At 40.6% G+C, this 22,151-nt stretch overlaps 1 protein-coding gene and 1 long non-coding RNA gene across 2 annotated transcripts; one reads left to right on the top strand and one right to left on the bottom strand.

Moving 5' to 3' along the window:
* Positions 1-5,019: 5,019 nt before the first annotated feature.
* LOC120443212 lies at positions 5,020-20,037 on the top strand. Its single transcript, XR_005615236.1, has 3 exons — positions 5,020-5,222; positions 17,827-17,830; positions 20,028-20,037. It is a non-coding gene; the product is annotated as an uncharacterized LOC120443212 (long non-coding RNA).
* pex13 (peroxisomal biogenesis factor 13) lies at positions 7,656-12,269 on the bottom strand. Its single transcript, XM_039621380.1, has 5 exons — positions 12,185-12,269; positions 12,041-12,102; positions 9,138-9,844; positions 8,750-8,872; positions 7,656-8,562 (listed from the first exon to the last, which is right to left on the bottom strand). Exons 1-5 carry the CDS (start codon positions 12,230-12,232, stop codon positions 8,201-8,203), a joined length of 1,302 nt encoding a protein of 433 aa, XP_039477314.1. The 5' UTR covers positions 12,233-12,269; the 3' UTR covers positions 7,656-8,200.
* Positions 20,038-22,151: the final 2,114 nt, after the last annotated feature.

Genomic DNA, 22,151 nt, shown 5'->3' on the forward strand with positions numbered 1-22,151 from the left:
CATCTGTCCCTGTGAGTTTTCCAAAGCGGGGGAAATGGTGTCAAAAAAAAAAAAAACGCAATAGACTGAATGCAAAAACATTGGATAAACCTATTTTTCTGAATAGTAATTTATAATAAACTGAGTCAAATGGGTAATATTACATTCACAATACTGTCATTTTAATTTTCACTGTCAAAAGATTTTATTATGTTTATGCTTAAAAGTACATTTTATTTTCTAGATGTGTTTGCTCTTTTAGTATTCAGCTCAAATAGAGAAGTTACGCTATCTGTTATGTTACTAACTGTGCAAGCTCAACAGGAAGCCTGCACGCAGCACAGTTCTATTTTATCTCTTCCTGTACGTCTCTGAGAAGAACACGCTACACAAATATGCTTGAGTATAAATAAAGGCTGACAACTGTTGGAGGGTGTGAGTCTCCGTTGAGCTCTCACTCGTGTGCACGTTAAACTTGCAAACCTGTTTGGGTGTCATTTATTCCGACCTGAGTTGCACTACAGGAAAACTCCTGACATTCACTTAATGTCATTCACAATATATTTTAAAGATGTCTACAATATTTGCAATATAAAAGAGATAAAATGATTCCATGGAAAGTACAATACCTTACAGTGTACAAGTATGACTAGGTCATTGAATCAGTGTCTGTTGTGAGTCTCAAGTAAGTTGCCTGCAATGATATTTAAGGTCCAGCAGGTGTCAGTATGGAGCAAAACAGCAAAACTGTGTCGACACAGTGTCGATACAGTTTGGGGAATGTGCTGAAACACTTCACGAGGCCCCATCTACCCATCACTAGCATGCACTATTCCCAAAGAACCCAGGTGGAACAGAGCATTTGCGAGCTGATGCAAAATTGGCCTGAGTTCTCTTATTGGGAGACCCTGGTTATTCCGGTCCCCTATGTAGTCCCACAGGCTTTGATCAAGGAGTTCAAAATTTAAGCAAATACGCTCTCCATCGAGGAAATAGCCATTCCATTCAACAATGTTGCACCTGTCTGGATCCAAGCGTCGCAGCTGCTCCAGGAGGAAAATTTCCAGTTTTGCCTGTTGCAGAATTTCAGGGTCGCTCTTGTTGACTTTAATAGCCACAGTTTGGTTGTTTTTTGTATCGTGACATTTGGTTACAACACCAAAGCCACCTTCTCCAAGGAAAGCTTCTACCACGTGGTGATCTCCCTTTAGATATTTCAAGCTCATCTGAGGTGAAGGATGGGTTGGCTGACATGGTGTAATGTGTCTGTTTGCTCTGTAAATTGGTGAGAAACAAAACTGAACTTGTTTTGGTTTGCCGTAAAATGCTCTCAAAACTTCTCGAAAGGGTTTTGGTTGCTGTCAGGTCAACGTCTGTTAAGCCATAAAGTATAATAGAGCGCTCCTATTTATGGGTTTGGGGATCAATGCAAAGTTACCACATCACAAGGGATCAAAGCGATTCTAATGTGTGCGCACACGCACAAACACGTGTTTGTTTGTGTAATATTGTTCACACTAAATTTGACCCTAATCAATTTAATATGAGTCATTCAAAGAAAATGTTAGTTTTGGAGAATTTTGAAATTACGAAACTGACAATTACGAGACTTTTTGTTCGTGTATTTGTTTTTTTTTTCTTTTGCATAACATGTCAAGCTTTTCTGTATATAGTGATGTCGTAGATTTCAGAGCAAACAAGAAATTGACTAAAATGTTCTATTTTATTTTAACAATCATCAACTTCATATGCAGGTTTCGTACGGGTGCTTGAAATCCTTGAAAAAGCTTGGATTTTAATATTGTAGTGCTGGGATTTCAGATTTGGTGGATAAAACTTCTTGAAACTGTATGTCATTCACCACAAATAACTATCTGATTGAATAGTTTTTTATCAGATAGAGAAATAAAATGAGTCGCAAAATCAACTAGAAAGCGAAAATTTCAGAAGAAATTTTAAGTGTGCCTATGCCGCTGCTAATCAGTGTAGTTTGCCATTCATACGGCTGCTTAGGGCAAAACTCAGCAGAGCAGCCATTCTCCACCATGAACTATGGTAAAAACAAACACCGCTCACGCTTCACAGATGACAGCTTACAGTTTTGTGTAAAGATGAAGTTACTTCGTACAGCGCCGATTTGCAGACGCTGTGCACACAGGTTCATGAGCAGAAGTCCCATTGTACCACGGCAGACCCGACAATGTTTGCATGAACACGCTTTGAAGCATTACGTTATGGACCACTTTTCACACATGGTTGGTTTACCCACACAGCCGGCTGTAGCTTTTCAACTCACAGCCCGACACACACCCAAAAAGCAGCCGAGAGAGCACAGACTACGCCCGAGAGGCGTGATTGCAGATGCCGCTCAGGTGGGTCCACCTCCCCTGCAGCGGCACTGCAGACCACGCCCCGCCACACACATCAAACACGTAAAATAAATATTTATGCACTTTCGCATTCACTTTTTGTTTTTTGTTATTTTTACACAGTGTTCTGAATGATGAACAATGGTCTACAGCCAAGCTTGTGTATTATTATACAAACTTTGGTTGTAAGATTCAGATAACTATTTAATAAAAGCTAAATATTTTATATGAGAGTAAGAAAATAAAGTATAACTTTGTGTCCACCTTTCTCTGTTAATGTCCTACCTGGCCCCCTGGCAAAAGCTTTGCTAGATCCGCCCCTGCACAGTTACCAGCTGTCAGCTACACAAAAAAGGAGCTTGGTCTTTATTTGTCTCTCAGAAACAGTTCATAACCTCCCTTCAACTCATTCATGTCACCTAAAAGGTAAACCTGTTTCTCCATCACCAGTTCAGCTCTGATGATTCAGTAACGACATCTCCTGGTTTGGACCAGCCCTTTTTTCAGCTGTGGCTTCAGGAAACATCAGCTGATACTAGAAATTAAAATCAAATGAATTCTAACAACAGCTGATCAAGCTTAAACGTGCTGCTGTTGTTTAGCGCGATAAACAAGAGCGAAAAGCCGATCGTTGATCAGTTTCATGATTGAAGTTTCAACAGGCGAGAGAATGACAGGGGAGGCTTTGTAACGACAGAATAAATCGTAATATTTTCTCTGAATGTGGGACGATTCCGTTTGTACGGCAACTCTCACGAACTAACCCTTATGAATAAAATAAAGTTCAACGTCAGTAACTTAGCGCGCACACTGCTGTATAGAAACTCCCGTCATGCTAGCTAGCATGCAGTACGATTGTAAAAGGTCAGCACAACGAAAATAAACTACACCTAAACTCGGTTTATATCTGACCCAAATAGAGTGCAGTTCATAACTTCTTACCTGAAATTCAGTTCACCTCACGCTCCTGCCTTCGGTTTCCCTGATCCACGATTGAGCTCCACGTTAGCAACCACCGGTCGATCGGCAGTCGCCTCGCTGCCTCGTATGTCTCGTTCGCGGCATGTCCTTTCTGTCACACACCGGTGGATAGCTGCCCTCTGTTGTAGCTCCACCACCAAACAACTCAGTTATTTTTTCCACATCGACCAGCATCATCGGCCCATATAAACGAAAAATAAGTCCAGCTAAAACACAGACCCTTGGCGAGCGATCGGGTGATGAAACGAGAGTCAGCCGCCTCACTGTAAGCCAAGCCTGGGTGCTTTCTCATGAAGGGTCGCTAGCGGCGCTAGCTAGCAGCGCTAGCTAGCAGCGCTAGCTAGCTAGCCGGCTATCAGCAACACGTAAGAGAACTGTTGCTAATATGGGATGTCTTGATAAAACGATCAGATATTTGAAGTTTACACACCTACATTCTCGCCTGAAAATATCTTAAAAGTTTATTTTGTGACCTAGAAACACGAATAAAAGATATATAAAACGAAGTGGTGTCCGCCATTGTTTACTCTGTAGAGGCGTGCTATGAATTGTGGGATATGGAGTTTTCCACCCACCATTCACCCTTTCGGCCGTAGTACTCCCGGTATGCCACTAGAGAGAGCCAACACACCACAAATGAAGTCTGTTTCTATGGTGCCAAAAGCAGAATCTATCTCAGGAGCCTAGAAATTGGCCTAAATTTGCACTTAAATCTAAATATTTCAAAAACTATAAAAGTCATAAACACCAAAAGTCATACCATACTAGTCCAGCTCCAGCCGCACAAAATGATCTAACATATGTAACAATTGTGTCAAAACTGTGCGGCAGATAAGCGTGGGAAAATTTTCACTAAAATATTAATATTTAAAAAACTATAGAAGTAATAAACACCAGGCTGGCACACCATTCCTGATCCAGCCTCACAAAATGATATAACATATATGAAGATTGTCTGAAAACTGTGGGGCGAGTTACGCGGCGAAATTTTAGGCGAAATTTTAGGCGGAAAAAGGAAAATAATAATAAGAATAATAAATCCGACGAATAGTAATAAGTGTGCCTCTCGGCATAGGCACACTTAATAAGAATAATAAATCTGACGAATAGTAATAAGTGTGCCTATGCCACTGCTAATCAGTGTAGTTTGCCATTCATACGGCTGCTTAGGGCAAAACTCAGAAGAGCAGCCATTCTCCACCATGAACTATGGTAAAAACAAACACCGCTCGCGCCTCACAGATGACAGCTTACAGTTTTGGGTAAAGATGAAGTGACTTTGTACACTCCTAAAGGTGATGAGCTTTGTACTAGCTGTGGGACATTTGATTCTGAGTGCTTTGACCAAAAACCTTCAATTTTTGTTTTCCTTATCTTAGAAATGAGAGCTCTTCTTTTGTGTGAGCGTGTCCCATGTTTACAACTATCACAGTGTTTTCCTCTCCCTCGTGTTTAGAGCTACAGCCCTGTGTGCGGGGCTGGCTCCTGGCCAGTGTGGACGGTGAGACCACAGGCTCGTCCCAGCCAACTACGTTAAGATCCTTAGCAAGAGAAGAGGTCGCCGGGCCGCAGATATGGACAGGCTCGCTCAGGCCTAGCGGGCGAACACGGATGCACCCCAAACAACCTTGGCTGCACAAATACCCTAATCTGTGCCTCTCCAGCATCCCATGAACATACAGCATCTACCCGTATCATGTACAGTACATGAATGATCCATCTCGTTTTTCAGCTCAGTCTTGTCAGATTCATTAGGTTCAGCTGTGTCCCCCTCCTGTGTGCAGTTTCCTCATTTCCCTCTGCATGTATTTATAGTAGTGATGGCCAAACAAAGCTTTCTGAAGCATTGAAGCTTGTGTTGAAAAACAGTTCATTACTCGAAGCTTTTTAACAGTCCTCTCTGGTGACATCTGGTGGTCAAAAATATGAAGAGCAGTTTGAATCTACAAAAAAAATGACCTGCTTCATTATGATTGCCCAATCTACAGAGTGGAATTCACAATTCACAATTGGACATCACTGATCACATGACTCTGGCCAAACGAATCAAGCCTCAACAGAGTGCATCTGAAGCGGTGTGTTGGTTTTTTTGACACATGCACCGGAGCATCAGCTTCAAGCGGGCCATCACTAATTTATAGCATTTGTCCTCTTGTGTGCGTTACTGGTCCGTCTGTGTTCCTCCATGATGTTCCTCCTGCTTGTCATCCTTCATGTTACCTCCGTTCCCTCTTGTCCAGGTTTGTTATTTGGTTCTCAGCTTTCCCAGTTTAGGTTTTCATTAAAAATTTCTTTTTATTAACAGTTTTTCCTTTTACACATACCCAATTTCCCTCGGGATGAATAAAGTATTATCAGTCAATCAATCAATCAATCATATAAATGGAAAGAAAAGAGAAGGATTACGGATGATCTGTACATTCGGTTTAAGTAGCCCTGTTGAAGTCAACGTAGTGGCATAGCTGGCTCAGCCTCTTACTTTAAATGTAAAAAAGCCCCCAACTAAATAAATACTTATTGGGATAACATGTTCATCAACGTTAACTGAAAAATTCAAGAGGAATGTGATTTTACAACAAAGACAAGGCGCCGGTTTATCGGCAACTGACAGGAAGAGGTTGGATAAACTCATCAGGAAGAACAGCTCTGTTCTGGGATGCACCCTGGACCCAGTGCAGGTGGTGGGAGACAGAAGGATTCTGGCCAAAATAACACAGGGGGGATCAGGAATGGTGTGCTATGACTTTTGGTAAACACAAGGTTTGTACAAATTACAGTTAACAAGAACACGGTTTGTACACATTACTGTTTGTACACAAACCTTGTACATACCAACACTCGTTGTTGGTTTTTTTTGTGTGTGTTTGTTATCATTGTTGTAAAAAAAAGTTAAGGTTAGTAAGCCATCAAGAACTGATTACTCGGAGAAGAACACCAATAGGAGACAGTGCAGGTCGCATACTAATTCGAAGGTGGTATTATTTAGTCTGTACACCGAAGAGAAGGCATTAACTACAACGTGATCTTCAATGCATCTCCGTGTGGATGTCAGATAGAAAACTCTTACGTAGGAATAACATAGAAAGTTTTAATTGCCTTTAAGCATTCTGTGTCACACAAGATTGGAAAAAAATTTCTGATTTCAGTTTCTCACATAAAAAAATGTATATTTGATGCCTTTCTTTGTCTCATGATAGTAAACTGAATACTTTCAGGGTTTGGACTATTTGTGAGGTAAGTAGGCTGGGCCGATGGACTCTGAGGGACCATTTTATAGCCCAGATAAATTAATTGCTGAATAAAAGGGATGGACCAGTTGTGAAACTGTGCACCACTGCATAAAATAATAAATTTGGCCGACTACTGAGACAAATATTGTTTGTTTGTTTGTTTAGTATGCTTTGGTTGTTATGCCTCAGAAACACATTTTCATTGAGAAAAAAAATATGTGACACACATCCAACAACAGAAATGACACTTACTGTTCTGGTCTGTGAGATAAAACTCACCCTCGTCTCGTACAATCTAAAAAGTGGGTAAATGTTTCATCTCATTGTGCGTGTGGGTGATGCTGATGCTGCGGTGTTCTCCTACCGGCTAATGCTAGCTGCGTTTGCGGGACGGGACAGAGCTGCTGCCTTCAGGTACTCCCCGTAAATATCAAATGACGGTCACCAGTGATGTGGTCCGTCCTAATGCGTTATATAGCTGCTGGTGGGATGTAAACCAATGTAATCATCTCTCTCTATCTTTTTCTCTAAAGTCGTTTTGAGAACGGTGGCTATGACATTTAAACCAAAGGCGAAAGTGAAGTAGAACATCAAAAATGTGCCCTCAGGCTCAACTCCGTCCTTAACCTCAGTAATTCCGATAGCCAAGGAAGGTAGCATTAGCTTCTAGCTAGCATACAGTTGGCTGAGCAAGTGGCTATTTAAATTGACGTATGTATATTATTAAGCCCGACAACACAGAAAATGCTATCGACAGGTTACACTATCAAAATGATACATAAAAAGCTATTCCCAGAACACTTTGGATTAACAAAATGCGGTTATTCGGTCTGTATCTGCAACGGTGACTAGTCACTGTTGGCGCAATTCAGCAGGCTAGGCGTCCTGTTACTTGGAGACAGTGGTCGCAAATCAAGTGCTTCTGCCATAAAGTCAGACTTTTAAAAAAATTAAATGAAATTAAATTATACTAATAAGCCATTTAAATTAGCATAAACTAAAACTAAACAGTTGGGTCCAAGTTTAATCAAATTGAAAATCTTGCCAAAATTTCTAACATTTTCACTTGATACCTTATAGCACACTGGACAAAAACGATTTTTAAATTATTTATTTTCATAATAATCATATTAAATATTTCAAAAATTTCTGAATGGTAACTGTTGAAAATGTGCAAAATTCGCCCCTTTCTTATTGTGAATAGATCCAATTAACATCACAGAAAACTATACAGAAATCCAAACATGTGAGAGTCAAAACAAAACGTGATCACATGATCAAACAAAACACCTTAACTGTGTTCTTACACTGTCCGTGTACACATAATGTGCCAGTGCGCCTAAAAACACATTTTAGAATACTCATATGTTTATTTCTGTAAAAGCTTTTGAGTTTAAAAAAAATTAAGCTCAGATTTTCAGATGCAGTGAGCCTTGTGTAAGGAAACAATTCTTGGCAAGTAATAAGAAGTTCCATACTGCGTTAAAATAATTGAATCAAAAATTACTTTAACAGTTCTTGATGAGGTCTGTGGATCGCCCACCACCCCAAAATATCAACTAACAGCAGATTATTAGTTAAGCTCCAGAGTTACAGACTGAACAAACCACTGTTATGAATGAAAACTTATGGACACAAAGATCATGGATCAGTCTTTTCAGGGATGTTAAGCGGTGTGTTGGAGGTCATGGTGGAGCTGGATGATCCCTGATTGAATGAAGCAGGTGTTTCTCTGTACGCCGACTCCAGAAAGTCCTCTGAGGAAGCCGAGGCAGAGGGGAGGTCCGGGGTAAAGCCTTGGGCTCCAGTTGTCTGCATTTGTGCAGCCAAGCCTGTTTGGGGTGCCTGCGTGTTCGCCTGCTGGGCCTGAGCGAGCCTCTCCATATCTGCGGCCCGGCGGCCTCTCCTCTTGCCAAGAATCTTAACATAGTTGGCTGGGACGAGCCCTGTGGTCTCACCGTTCACACTGGCCAGGAGCCAGCCACGCACACGGGGCTGTAGCTCTAAACACGAGGGAAAGGAAAACATTGTCATAGTTGTAAACATGGGGCACACCTCTCACTGTCATGAAAAAAAAAAAAAGAGAAGAGCCCTCATCTGTTATTTCTAAGATAAGGAAAATAAAAATAGAAGGTTTTTGGTCAAAGCACTCAGAATCAAATGTCCCGCAGCCAGTAAAAAGCTCATCACCTTTAGGAGCGAGGTTGAGCATCTCTCCAGCTCGCATAGAAAGCTCCTCCTGAGAAGCAGCTGTAAAGTCATATTCTGCTCTGGCCACCACGTGGTCATCCTCCCCACTTGCCCAGTTAGTGTCTAAACCAAGCAAGGAAACTGAATTAAAGACATTCATAATTTTAACTTGTTTTAATTAAAAACAAGTCCTTCTGCTTTGTACTGTCAGTTGTAAAGTGACTAATGGCATATGGAGCTATAGTACCCAATTTATTTGCCACAGAGTTACAGAAAGGCACATGATGTCATACAAGCAGACTCATCTTTACACGTGTACTGCAAACAACAAAACAAAATGTATCTTTATGAATATGCGAGTGCTTACTGTTCCATCTCCAAGCCTTACCTTTGACTTCAGAGTCAGCAGTGGAGCTCAGCTTCCAGATAAGGTAGGGTACACCCAAGACTAGAGCAAAAAACATTAAGATGGGCCAGGATTTAACTGCCTGGTCCTCCATCTCTCTGGACGATCTCGTACCAGTGGCCTCACTGGGGTTGGGCCACAGGGCCTCGACCTCAGGGTCTAGCCTCCGCCCGAGCAGCTTCTGCGCCAAGCGGTACAAGTAGTGCAATGTGCGCACCAGAGCAAACTTTGACAAAACCCGGGTGAGGTGCACGCGCAGTCGTGTGACGTGGTTCACTACTTCCAGTACGGCACGGAAACCATTATGAAGCGCAGAAAAGGTGGCATCCATCATCATGCTTATTGAAGCAAACGCATGGACGATGCTCTCGATGGACTCAAAGGCACCGCGGCTACTCTCTTCTGCCTGCTGCACAAACCTGCTGGGGGGGACGTCTTCCAGGTGAGGTGTGTGTCTGTATCCTCCCAGGCTGTAGCCACCACCATAACCGCCACCATAGCCGTAGCTGTAAGGGCTGTAGCCACCATAGATGGAGCTCCCATAGGGGCTGTAAGAGGGGGAGAAGGAGCTGTAGGATGGACGGTAGGACTGCTGGACCTGACGAGGGGGCACCGGGGGCGCCATCCTGGGCAGGACAGAAGGGCCAGCAGAGGTGGAGGAGCCTGTAGCTAGTCCCAAATCTGCAGATCTGTTTGGTGACAACATAAAGATAGAATATCAGTAAAATCCACCCATAATTCATGGCAACATTAATTGAACAAAGCATTAGTTCACAAACGCATGGAGTCAAGCTAAACCACAGTCCACAAACTGAATGAACAGCTCATAGAGTGGCTCTCTTCCACAGCATGTCTTTTCTCCATCCCCTCAACCCCAACCAGTCTTCAGAGGCTGCCCCTCCCTATACCTGGTTCTGCTGGAAGTTTCTTCCAGTTAAAATGGTGTTTTTCCTTCCCACAGTCACCAAGTGCTCGCTCAAAAAGAGGTTGTTTTGATCATTAAGTTTTCTCTGTATTACAATAGGGTCTCCACCTTGCAGTATAAAGTGTCTTGAGGTGACTGTTGTTGTGATTAATGCTATATACATAAACTGAAATTGAATTGAGTCAACTCTTCCTCCTGCCTCATCTCCAGCTCTGCTAGTCTTCATCTGTACAGACTGTGGAAAATACACAATAAATTCACCGTGCCGCTCACCATCAACCAGCAGCTACCGGCAACTTTTAGCATGGGATGTTTTCTCACATGAGCTGACATTATGAACCAGTCAACACACCTTAAATATCATTATCACAGCTCTGACTGTTCAGCTTCTCCAATCTGATGACCATATTCTCTTAACCTTAAAAGGATACGTTGATATGTCCAAAAAAAGATAAATATGTGTGCAGATTTAATTCCATTTCTTCACTTAAAGTGGAAAAAAGTGTCAGGGTGGGGGGACTGATTGAACTGTGATTGTGGAATTTGCCTCATACAGGTGCGTTCACTATTTCTTGTTTGAGAGTACTGCTGTATATATACACAAATGCCAGCCGACTGCATAAACAAACTGTTTACTGTTGTACATATGTTTTTATAATTATCTGAATATATTAAGAAGAAGACAATAAAAAAAACAATGACTTGCAGCAGCAAGCGGAGGAGTTTAATCTTCTCTGGGTCCTGTTTACGTGTTTGGGAAGAGGTGAGCAGAGGACTGACAGATGAAAAAACAAAAGAGATTTCTCTAAGGGTGGCTGGCCTCTCCCTTAAAGACAGGGTGAGGAGTTCAGCTACTCGAAAGGGGCTTAGAGTTGTTTACACTAATTCGATTAGATGCGTGATCATCTAATCGAATCACTTCATCACTTAAAGCATATTTGCACTGCACAAGACACTTACACATGTGGATTGCACAACCCTGGACATTATATTTCTTCATTTCCATTTAATACTTGTACAGCTGCTGTTATTATTCCATATTTCTTCATACATTCTTACATACTTCTGTATTGTGTATTTTGTTGTACAGTTATTTCATTTTTAACTTAATTTTTATATTTTATTCCTTCCTAGTTAAATTTACCCTTTTAATTTCCATATTTATTTCCTATCCTATTCATAGTCTTTTTTTTTTCTTTAGGTCACGAGCAGTTGTCTAAGCATTTCACTGCATATCGTACTGTGTAAGACTGTGTATGTGACAAATAAAATTTGAATTTGATTAGAGTAGAACTGCTATTCCTTCACTTTGAAGAGAGGCAGATGAGACGATTTAGGTATCTGGCAAGGATGCCTCCTGGGTGAGGGGTTCCAAGCATGCACAACCAGGAGGCCCCGGGACAGACCCAAGACACTCTGGAGAGGCTATAAAAATGAAAGGATCTGAGTTTGTTGGCAAACAGCAACAGAAAGACAGCAGCTACATTTTCTTCTGAATTGAGTGTTTTCAACTACAGAACAAACAGAAATACAATTAAAATATTTCTAGGGCTTTTATTAATTTAACTTATTAACCAGAACTGCAACAAAACAAACAAAGAAACAAGCTCAATTGAAAGATACGAGGGAAATCTAGCGAGACACAATGACTAGGACACGGCCTCAGAGGACCAAACTAGCTAGTTAGCCACTTGTACGACTGTGCAGATAAATAATTAGTCGCCGTTTTTCTTTTGGGGGCTTTTTTAATGGCAACCAATTACTCTTACAAGCGCAAACACGACTCATCGGTTTGCAATAATTTTCACCATCGTGTCCATTATTAAAACAAAATGTCAACTGTGGTCTAACAACTCCTGCACGAAGTGACAGCGACAACTTCAGCATTTCAACTGCGAGCAGCTGCAGCTGTAAACACGAGGGACTTCTCGCGACTGCGGCCACTCCGAAATTCGCTCACCTGTAATTTAAAGGCGCACCCACAGAGCCAGGAATCCGCCTTTCCCATGGCCGTGTCGGGGGCTGTGAATCCATAGCAAAATATGTATGCACAGTACACAAATAATCCAGAGCCCTCGCAAAATATCCTTCCACCACTGCCTACCCGTACTTCCACTTCTCCTTTGGGTTTTTTATCGTTGCTTAAAAACATAGAATTGACGCTTTACCGCCACTATCTGGTGTGGAGTCACACTGCAGTAGCTGAGCTGTCACTGTTAAAAAAAAAAGTAGCCCAAAATTGGTGCTTGCCCCCGGGTTCCACTCCACTCCACTGTTCCCCAGAGGAACATTTGACAGTGATAGCTCAGTTACTGCATTGTGAAGTACTCTGTGGACCTGTAGTGTAATATTGACAAAATTCATCATTTTAAAATAAATAATCTGTTATGCCAAAAAATGACTTTATGCCGTTCATTTTTTGAGCTCTTTGACATCTGTGAGGTTAGACTTAAGTTTTATTTACTGAAATAAAAGAAATATCTGTTTAAGGAAAAGTCTTAGTCTTGTCCAAGTCCAAATGTTAATACTGAGTTTTGTCTTTCTTGTTTCTTCATGCAAATTTCTAATGCTTTCCTTTTATTCTGTGAAATCATTTTTGGTATTTGAAAGTCTTTTTACATTTTATTCAGAGCTATTTCCTCTGTTTCTTTCTCTGTGTTTGCTACCTTTCCTTTCATTTCCGCCTCAAAATGCTCCTGGAGTCTGTCACATTTTCAACAAATCATCGTGCTTTGTGGCTTCATTTAAAATCTGGAATCTTAATTTTATTTCATTTTATTTTAATTTCAATCCAAATGCCATCCATATGATTAAAAACTAATTCCCCACTCTTTGTCCTTAATGTCTACAATGTTGCCTCCTGGTAGTACATTCCCCTCAGTTCTGAATCCTTTCCCTCTCTTTTTTAAGATCCAACTACACTTCTTGGCAGATCCCACACTTGATGGTGACTTTTGGTGGCTTGAAGTTGGCCTCTAGTGATATTTGCCACATCCCCATCAAACTCTTGATGAAGGCTCTCAGGGTCCTGTTGATCTTGTTGATCTTTCTTGGATGTCTGCCACTGTGATGCTTACTGGTTCCTGTTCAGGGTGGTTGCTGTGGTCTGCTATTATCTCTGCTAGCCACTGAGTATTGTTGTTATGGGTCCCTTCTCCCACATGCTCTTCCAGTATTACTCTGGCTACCGGTCATTCTCATCCACCCTAGGGGGCATCTCCCATTTTGACCTTGGAACTTCCAGGCCATACTTGGCACAGTATGGCCAGGTATACTATGCCCGCCACTTGGTCATGACATTCCATATATGCCCTGACTGCTAGCATCTTACACCCTGCTGTTATGTGCTGCATTGTCTCAGGGGCATCTCTACAAAGCATGCACCTGGGGTCTTGCCTGGTGTGGTAGACACCCGCCTCTATGGTTCGTGTGCTTAGAGCTTGTTCCTGTGCTGCCATGATTAGGGTCTCTGTGCTGTCTTTCATTCCAGCTTGCATATATATGTATATGCCCCAGTGGTAATCGGAGCACTCGGTGCAGTGACTCCCAAGCTAGGCGAGTGGCTCCAGCAGATCCTGGGAACTACATCGGAGATCTCTGTCCAGAAGAGCCCAGTCCTAGGAACAGCTAAGATACAGCGGAGGACCCTCAAGCTCCCAGGCCTCTGATAGAGGACCCGAGCTTGAAGGATTGACCGCCTGCAGGGGCAAGCGGGGATTTTTTTTTTTTTTTTAATGTATAGAAGACCTGAGGCATAAATTCAGTATTTACAGGTAAAACACTCACTAGACCCCTGTGAGAGAAAAAAAAGCAAAGACAGAAGAAATTGGGTGACGTGTGAGGTCATCTCAGAATGTCATCAGCTTAAAAAACATTTGCACTTTGTGCTTCTGTCCAACAGAGGGTGCTGTGACTCACTTTAATGTTACAGACTAAAGGGAATTTCCCCTGTCTGTACTCTGTAATTAAGCAAAGAACACGTTTTCGTTTAAAAACCAAGGTTTTACTAACTAATATGCAGTCATTTTTAATTTAATTTGACAAGAGACGTCAACACGCTGCTGATGTTTGGATTTTTATTACAAAACCCAGAACAGGCAGTCAGAATGTGAAATGTGAGTAAACAGCTTTTGGTAACCAAAGAAAATACTACACTACAAAGTCTCCTGTCCTCACTCTAATGCACCCGAGATGACACTATTTCCTCTATCTAGACAGTAAAGTTGCTAAGATCTGATAACATCTCTGTGTTATCCTCTGTAACCTGCTTAGCAAAAAGAAACAACATGCAGCTGACACAGTTTCACACCTCTGACACTAACAGAAGATGGATACTTGTTTGCTGAGTAGAATATATATCTATATATTTCTATATCTATATCTATAGATATGAATATTAGCATTATCACATCTTCTGTTGTCAGAAATATTGCTGACAGAGCAGCTTCAAGATTTTACTTTTAACCTGGTGTGTGAGACTGGCTTGAGGATGCGTTCACTAGCTCTCAGTAACGTCAGTTAACTGAGGGGGTGATCTGTGACTCCGCTGCTGTGAGCGTGAGCAAAGGAGGTGTACAGAGTGGTTTTAAAAACCACTAACAACCAGAAGGGAGTCCTGTGATGTCAAGCACTGTTGGTGCGTGTGGGTGGGTGGGGGTGGGGTGTGCGCAGTGTTGTCACATTAGATTCCCTAGGGGTGGGACGACAGAAAACACCAGTGTGATCTCACAGCGTAGGTGCACAATACCAAGGCTGCCTTTTTGTGGCGTTATGGTGTCAGAATCCAGGGCCAAAGGTGCGAATCCAAGTGTCTGCCTGTGGTGACGCTGAGTGGGGGAAGACTGTTGAACTGATGATGCTTCTGATATTTAGGGGTTCGTGCCATGCAACTGTGACCTGTGACCTTTTCATATTGTGATGGTATTGGAAGAGCAAGAAGAAGAATGATTTTTACACTTGAGTTACGTTACATTACTAAAGATATTTAATTTATTTCATGCTCAAAGATATAAGTGTGATTGTTGGTTGTAAAAATACTGCATCTGCCACTCTTCTGGGAAAAATCTTAACCTGAAACTTTTTAGCCCTATTATAAATCTTATCCCACATAATTCCAAACATGTTGGGTTGGATCAAGCTTGTGTTCTTTGGTAAACACTTTTTGATGATGCACAGAAAAATGCTGTAACACCGAAGCAGGACCGTGAAAGCAAATTGAAAGGATACTATTGTCCAAAGACAGGTTTTCCAAAATAAGGGTAATAAGTAACCTCTATGGTAGGGATGTCAAATTCATTTTATGGTGTGGGCCACACGCAGCCCACTTTGATCTTAAGTGAGCTGGACCAGTGAAACGCTCCTATCTGTCACTGTAAAAACATTAAATACACTTTAACTACGCATTTAATTCCTGAGATATTTTAATACAAGAAAAAGAGGAGCAGTTTTAATGATACTTCTCAGTATTTCTACATGATAAAGAAATGCTACTTTGGGCTTAAACTGTAAGAAACAAATGTATCAAATTATCAGTTGTGTCTCAGCGCGACCAACACATTTTAAAAGGCTCGATTTTTACTTTAGATCAATATTCTCTGTTTCATTTTTGTCTCACACTTTTCATTGTTTCACTAGTACTTGGTTTAGTGTTTGCAGACAAGTTGGTGTCTTCAGTGCAAACTACAGGTGACTGCAACAATCTGCTAGTGACTAAAGCAATAAGATGGAGGTTTTTGCCACCCTAGTCAGGGAATACACATTTTTTCCATTGTGAACAGTAGTTACCATATGGTATGTGATCAGTCTGTAGGCCTGTGTCACTGGGCCCACAGCATCATTAAAATGGCAGAAAAGTTAACATGTAGCAGTTACATGACTGCAAAACCACAATAGCTTAGCTTAGCATAAAACCTGGAAAAAAAAAGAAAAAAAGAAAAAAGAAGCAACCTTTTGACAATGCTAGATAGAAGTTTCTAGAGTTGCTTAGTTTAAAGAAAAAAACTAACCTATGAAGCGGACGATGCTGATTATAGTTTAAAAGAAAAAAACAAACCCTGACATCTGCTAGCTAACAGACATTCCAGGCTCTGGTTATGTAGACTGTACACTGTTGTATGCTATCACATTGTTGGTCAGCAGTTTCTTCTGTGCCACTGGATATCACTTCCACCTTTTTTTCAAAACTGAGAGAGTTCAGCTGAAATCAGTACCCACCCACAATTTTTAGCAATGACAGGAACAGTTACTGTAACTGTTCCCTTCATAAAGCTAAAAATTTCTAATTTTTGTTGACATTCCAAGGGTTCTGGTTTCTTCATACTTTCTAGTCCCTTTTTGTTTGTTCTTCTCTTTGAGCACGAAGAACCCAGCAATATAAACTTGGTTTGGGTCTTGGAGCTGTAAGACAGACAGTCTATTTCCCGCTGATGCTGAATGAGCAAGAAATCACCAAAATGAAGAGGAACCAAAAGAAAGTTTTTTGTAAGAGCCTCTGACATGTACATTTAAATCAATTGGAAATAAATTTGGCGGGGCAGCCAGAAACTTACCCTGTATATTCCTGTGTGTACACAACCGAAATAGGTGGTGATCATAGTAAAGATTAGTTCAAATAATCCCTAAGCTTTCCCCAGTGCCGTCTATCTGACTGTCTATCTGTCAATTTCAGCACTCATTCTGAACTTCCAGTGTTCCTGCTGTATTTTTTATGGGCAGCACGCTGGAATGACCTGAGAGTGTTGAGCGTACTTTTTTACACACACAGCTTCACTCTTCCTCTTTGTGTCAAATACTTGGTATTGTACAAATATACATGACAGAGGGGAATAAACAAACTCTAACAAAAGTGGAAGTGCCAAGAGAAAAATGTTGGTGGAACGTACAGAAGCTATTCGAAGTCTGTGTCTACTTAATGCCTCTGTCTGCCACATTGTGTTGACACAGTTGAGAGGCTGCTTGTCAAAAAAGGGAAATGCAGTAATGTCACGACTCTAGAGGCAAACGAGTCAAACTAGGTAACTATGTTGTAATGCAGGCAATTATTAAGTCATCTGATGCAAAGGCGCACGCATGATACTGAATCCTTTTGTTCTGCAATCAAATACTCAATCAACAGCTGAACCAGTATCAATGGACCAGCCATTTGCAGTTCCATGTTCATGCAGTAGGCTAATAAAGAGTTGCAATAGTTTCAGTGGGAGGTGGCATATCTCTTTAGGATTTTCTCAGTAACCATATTCATATATTGAATCAGCATGATATTTTTCAGTAGTGAGACATCATTTGGGCACTCTGGAATGAGCTAGAAATGAAACCACAATACTCAGAAGCAGTTGTAGTAAAGTAAATAACCTATCGCAAAAAATATATCAAGCCATGGTCAGTAAGCTGCAATCATTTTAGTAATGAATGATGGTATTTTTGGCTTGCTTCAAGAAGAACTCTGTACTCTGTTTCAGAGCTCTTAAGCTCTTAGTGCTGCATTTTGTTTGTTTTTTCTACAATATATTTTTATAGGTTATTCTATTTAAGTTGTATTTTTGGTTTCCAGAATAAGCTTTAATACAATAAGCTTAAAATTAAACTTGTCTATTGGAAAATTAGCAAATTAAACTTAGGTCCGGTATAAGCTAGCTTATTCAGTTCAGTTATGTCAGGACTGAATAAGCTTGCTTAAATACTGTCCTTTCTGTTTACATTTTACTGCTTGTTCTATTGAACTAACAAGGCTTAAATTTAAAGCTGTAGCAGTGTAACAGTGTGGCTGTTTTGTTTTTTCAAGCAGGTTCATTTTAAGCCAGTTTTTGACTAGCTAAATTTAGCATCCTTTATAATTGCTAAACAAACTAGCTAGCCAAATAGCTGTAGGTCATTCAGCTATGGTCTCTGATTAGAAAAAAACAAAATGTGGTGATTTGAAAAGACAAGTCATACAGACAAACTATACACTTGATCATGATGGAGTTCAGTCCGTCTTTGTTTGGTTCCTGCTCATTTTAAATTATGTTTTTGAATGCTATACATTTGGTACCAATTTTCATTGGGTAACACTGAAGTGCAAACGTCGACTCCTTTGTCTGCAAATTTGTACTTACTGCTACTTTAAAAGTATTTTCAGCAGTGGTTAATACACTTCCTGATTTGGGTTGGATTGGGTGGATTTTTGTGTTTGTGTGTGTGTGTGTGTGTGTGCGTGTGTGCGCGTGTGTGTGTGTGTGTGTGGGGGGGGGGGACGCTCACTTTACTCACATGAAAAATAATCAGTGAAAACAATGAGGCCACACATGTCTGCTGAACACTCAGCAACAGACAGGTATACACTGTTTCTAGTCAAACATTCACAGCAACAGCTACATGGGATTTTCCCTGCTCTGAACATGAGTTGGGTCTTGCATAAGGAGCTGTTCTAGCAACACATACTGTACAATACCTATCATTAAAATGTGCAGCAGGAAGTTTGGAAATTGTAGGATCAGAGAATGGAAGTAAAGGCATGCTCCAAACTTATAGACAAATGACTGGGAAATAGAGCTAGTTTTGATCCTGGCATTGTTATTGATCTGTTAATTCAGATCAATATTAGTCACAAAAGTGAATGGACTCTTTAAATCCCCATGCAAAACTGAGGTAAATGAAAAACACAGAGCTTTATTGTGTAAAGTCAGCTTCAGTCTAAATTTCTTATTTGTGCACAGGGTAGGACAAAAAATATCCAGTTTTTGTTTCTATATTTAGTAATATATTGTAATCTGATAAATTCCCATAACTTATGTAATCCAGAAGTATGTAAGTAAATAAGGGAAGTGTATAAATGCCATTAAAAGAAACCTCCTGTTTATAATAAATGCAATGAGGAAAGGACTGCTCTGTAGTAATTTCTGTCTAATTTTGTGAGTTGATTGCAAATTCATTCAGGTGGAGCTGGTGTAGTCAGCAACTATTTACAGTGTGAAGGGAGAAAGAGAAAGAGGGGGAGAGAAGGGGGAGGAGGGGACCTGAGGGAAATGGGAGGAGACAGAGCAGCAGAGGAGGGGCATTACGGGAAATAGGTGGCTAAACAGGTCTAGCTCGCCTTTTCCAGGACATGGTTAAGAAATACTCAAAGACATACAGTGCAGTGAGTACCTGGGACAAGCTGTGTCTATCACACACAGATACAAACACATGCATGCGGATTCTGTGTGCAGCTAAACTGTCATTCAGTGCTGATGTTGTGAGAACTGTGTGCCCATCTCCATGCAGATCCTTGCAGAGGTGAAATGTCCTGATGAATTACTCCATTATTTTGTCAACGTGAGGACATTCTGTCCTGCAATTATTTACCAATAAACCGGATATGATGTTGCAATATAGGACACTTCTAGCATAACTTGTTTCCACATGTTTTTTTAAGTCGTTAATTAAGTGCTGGATTAAAGTACTGGAAGTTAATGCATAACAGAACAACAACAATCTTAGAAGACCAGAGTTGTGGTCTGAAAGTTTGAGAAAACTGTATTGGTGGTTGTGACATTGCTGGTGTTTGGGATTCAAAGTTACCCATATGGAAAAGAAATAGTAAAAACTTATAAAAGACTTGCATAAGATGTTGCTTACTTCATATAGTGAATCATATAAGGCTTATATGATTTACTCATGAAAGTGGCCACTTTCTCATTACTTTCATACATTGTTTTAGTAAGTATCCAAAACATACAAGTTTCATTTATATAATTTTTCATGGGATCTTATATGCTTTTCATACAAGTTTCACACAAGACAGATAGAAAGTTTATATATATATCTTTTCCATATGGGTAATGAAGATCTAGTAATCACAGAGCACCATATGGTAAATGGCCTGTATTTATATAGCGCTTTAATAGTCCCTAAGGACCCCAAAGCGCTTTACATATCCAGTCATCCACCCATTCACACACTGGTGATGGCAAGCTACATTGTAGCCACAGCCACCCTGGGGCGCACTGACAGAGGCGAGGCTGCCGGACACTGGCGCCACCGAGCCCTCTGACCACCACCAGTAGGCAACGGGTGAAGTGTCTTGCCCAAGGACACAACGAGCGAGACTGTCCGAGCCGGGGCTCGAACCGGCAACCTTCTGATTACAAGGCGAAGTCCCAACTCTTGAGCCACGATCTCCCATATGTTGGTTTTCATCGAATTCAGAGTCTATATAAATGGTTTGCTTCTCTGTGGCCTCCACAACATATGGAGCTGCATCTAAATAAACATCAAAAGGAATGATGTCAGCTCAGTTCGAGTTTGTTATTATGAATGTTCAGTCTGAATGTCAGTGCAACGGCACCATTACAGGAACAAACATCTTACATGTTTCACCTGCTAAACTAGCCATAAAGAACAGGTTACTTACTTGTGGTTACTCTTTTTTCTTGTAAATAAAATCCAACACTGTCTTGCGGCATGTTTCAAGTACTTAGAAAAGCGCAAAATCTGATTTTTTTACAGTTTTTTTTTGTCTTGTCAGGTCAATGAATATGGATTGAATATTCATGCTTTCTTAAGTGTAATGTTAAATTGGCCATTTATTTAGCTGTCACAAATGACTGCTGATGCAGTCATCTCTGGGGGTTGTTTTAGTCTCCTTGAGCTCATTGTTTTGGTGTTGTCACTTGAAACTGACCTATTTTGCTTTCCTCAATAAAGTTAGCAGCAACTAGCTGGTGGAGAATAGAACTAGAAAACTTTCTCTATTAGAAGTTGTAATAAACACCAGATGAGGTTAGGATAATTTAGGATTGTTTAAGTCAAGCTGATAAATACTATAGGTTAAACTGAGATTCAATAGGAATATGCTTTGTGTCTACAAATAAGTTGGGGGGAATAAACCAAAACCAATATAACCTGTGAGTGGATTGTTTACAGTATCCTGTGCACTGAGGTTAAATCAGGGTTCGCTGTGGTTCCGTTCAACGCGACAGGAAGGAAGCTACACAGAGCATTTCTTCTCAGCCTCCTGATACGAGAGAAAACAAACGTCTCCCCTGTAGTACATCCTGGCTTCCTTGGTAATGACGCTTCAGGACACACTGATTGTAAACTACCTTGTTGGCAGCGAAAAACTGAATTTTACAAGAAAAGATGATAATCAGCTGTTGATTTGTCACCTATCAACAACAAAATCTCTTATTTGTGATGAAAATGTGAATGGTACTGATGTAAATACGAAACTCGTGAATTCCCTTTAGCTGCACTTGTTTGATGTTTCTTTCGTCATATGGCTTCAGTATTGTCTGAGTTAAAGGTTCAGTTGTGTGCCAAAGCCTTTACTCCTAATGTGACGTGTTAACCTCAGAGAAACAACAGTGTCCATAACTATCTGTAGAGGCTCTGTCATTTTGGGTCTGCATTTTAGCCAGTGGTGATGAGCAGTTTGTCAAATTGGCTTATGACATTTGCACTGTACTGTAGTAATTCTCCATTCTTAATTCTTCTTGCAGCTTCTTGATTTTTTTGAGTAGCACAGAGCACACTGATATGGATTTTTCAGTGTGCACCATCTGACTCCTTTTAGAAACTGTAGGTTATTTCTTATGTTTGTCTGAAGTGCTACTGAGTAAAAGGCCGAAAAATGCAAGAACCACTCTGTTTTGAAAGATTTGAGATATTCAGTAAAAATTTCACCTTCTTGCCGCCAGCCTATTGACACCTTGAGATAATTCAGTTTCACATGTGTCAGAACTGTACGTCATACGTTGAATAGGCAGAAATATGTCAGGAGATGACATAGTGACTTTACCATTCACCAAAAACGGATGATAATCTGTTTTTGGTGGTGAGGAAATGTCATACTGATAAGAAATCAAATTAACAGATTTCAAGTAAATTGCCTTATGACAATATATTTAGCTATAGTGAAACTAAACTAAGCGTCTCTAGAGAGCGGTTAAGCCTTTACTTGCAAAAGATCACCTGGAGAATCATTGAAACCAAACAAATATCAAACATATAGATTAAAGGGAACACAATGATTTATGATTTGGTATAATACATGTAAAACATTTTCTGCAGGATGGTTCCTATGTGGCTTTTTTACTCAAAAATTGTAAGTAATT

Source organism: Oreochromis aureus, linkage group 13 (genome assembly GCF_013358895.1).
Source record: "Oreochromis aureus strain Israel breed Guangdong linkage group 13, ZZ_aureus, whole genome shotgun sequence".
Classification (NCBI taxonomy): domain Eukaryota; kingdom Metazoa; phylum Chordata; class Actinopteri; order Cichliformes; family Cichlidae; genus Oreochromis; species Oreochromis aureus.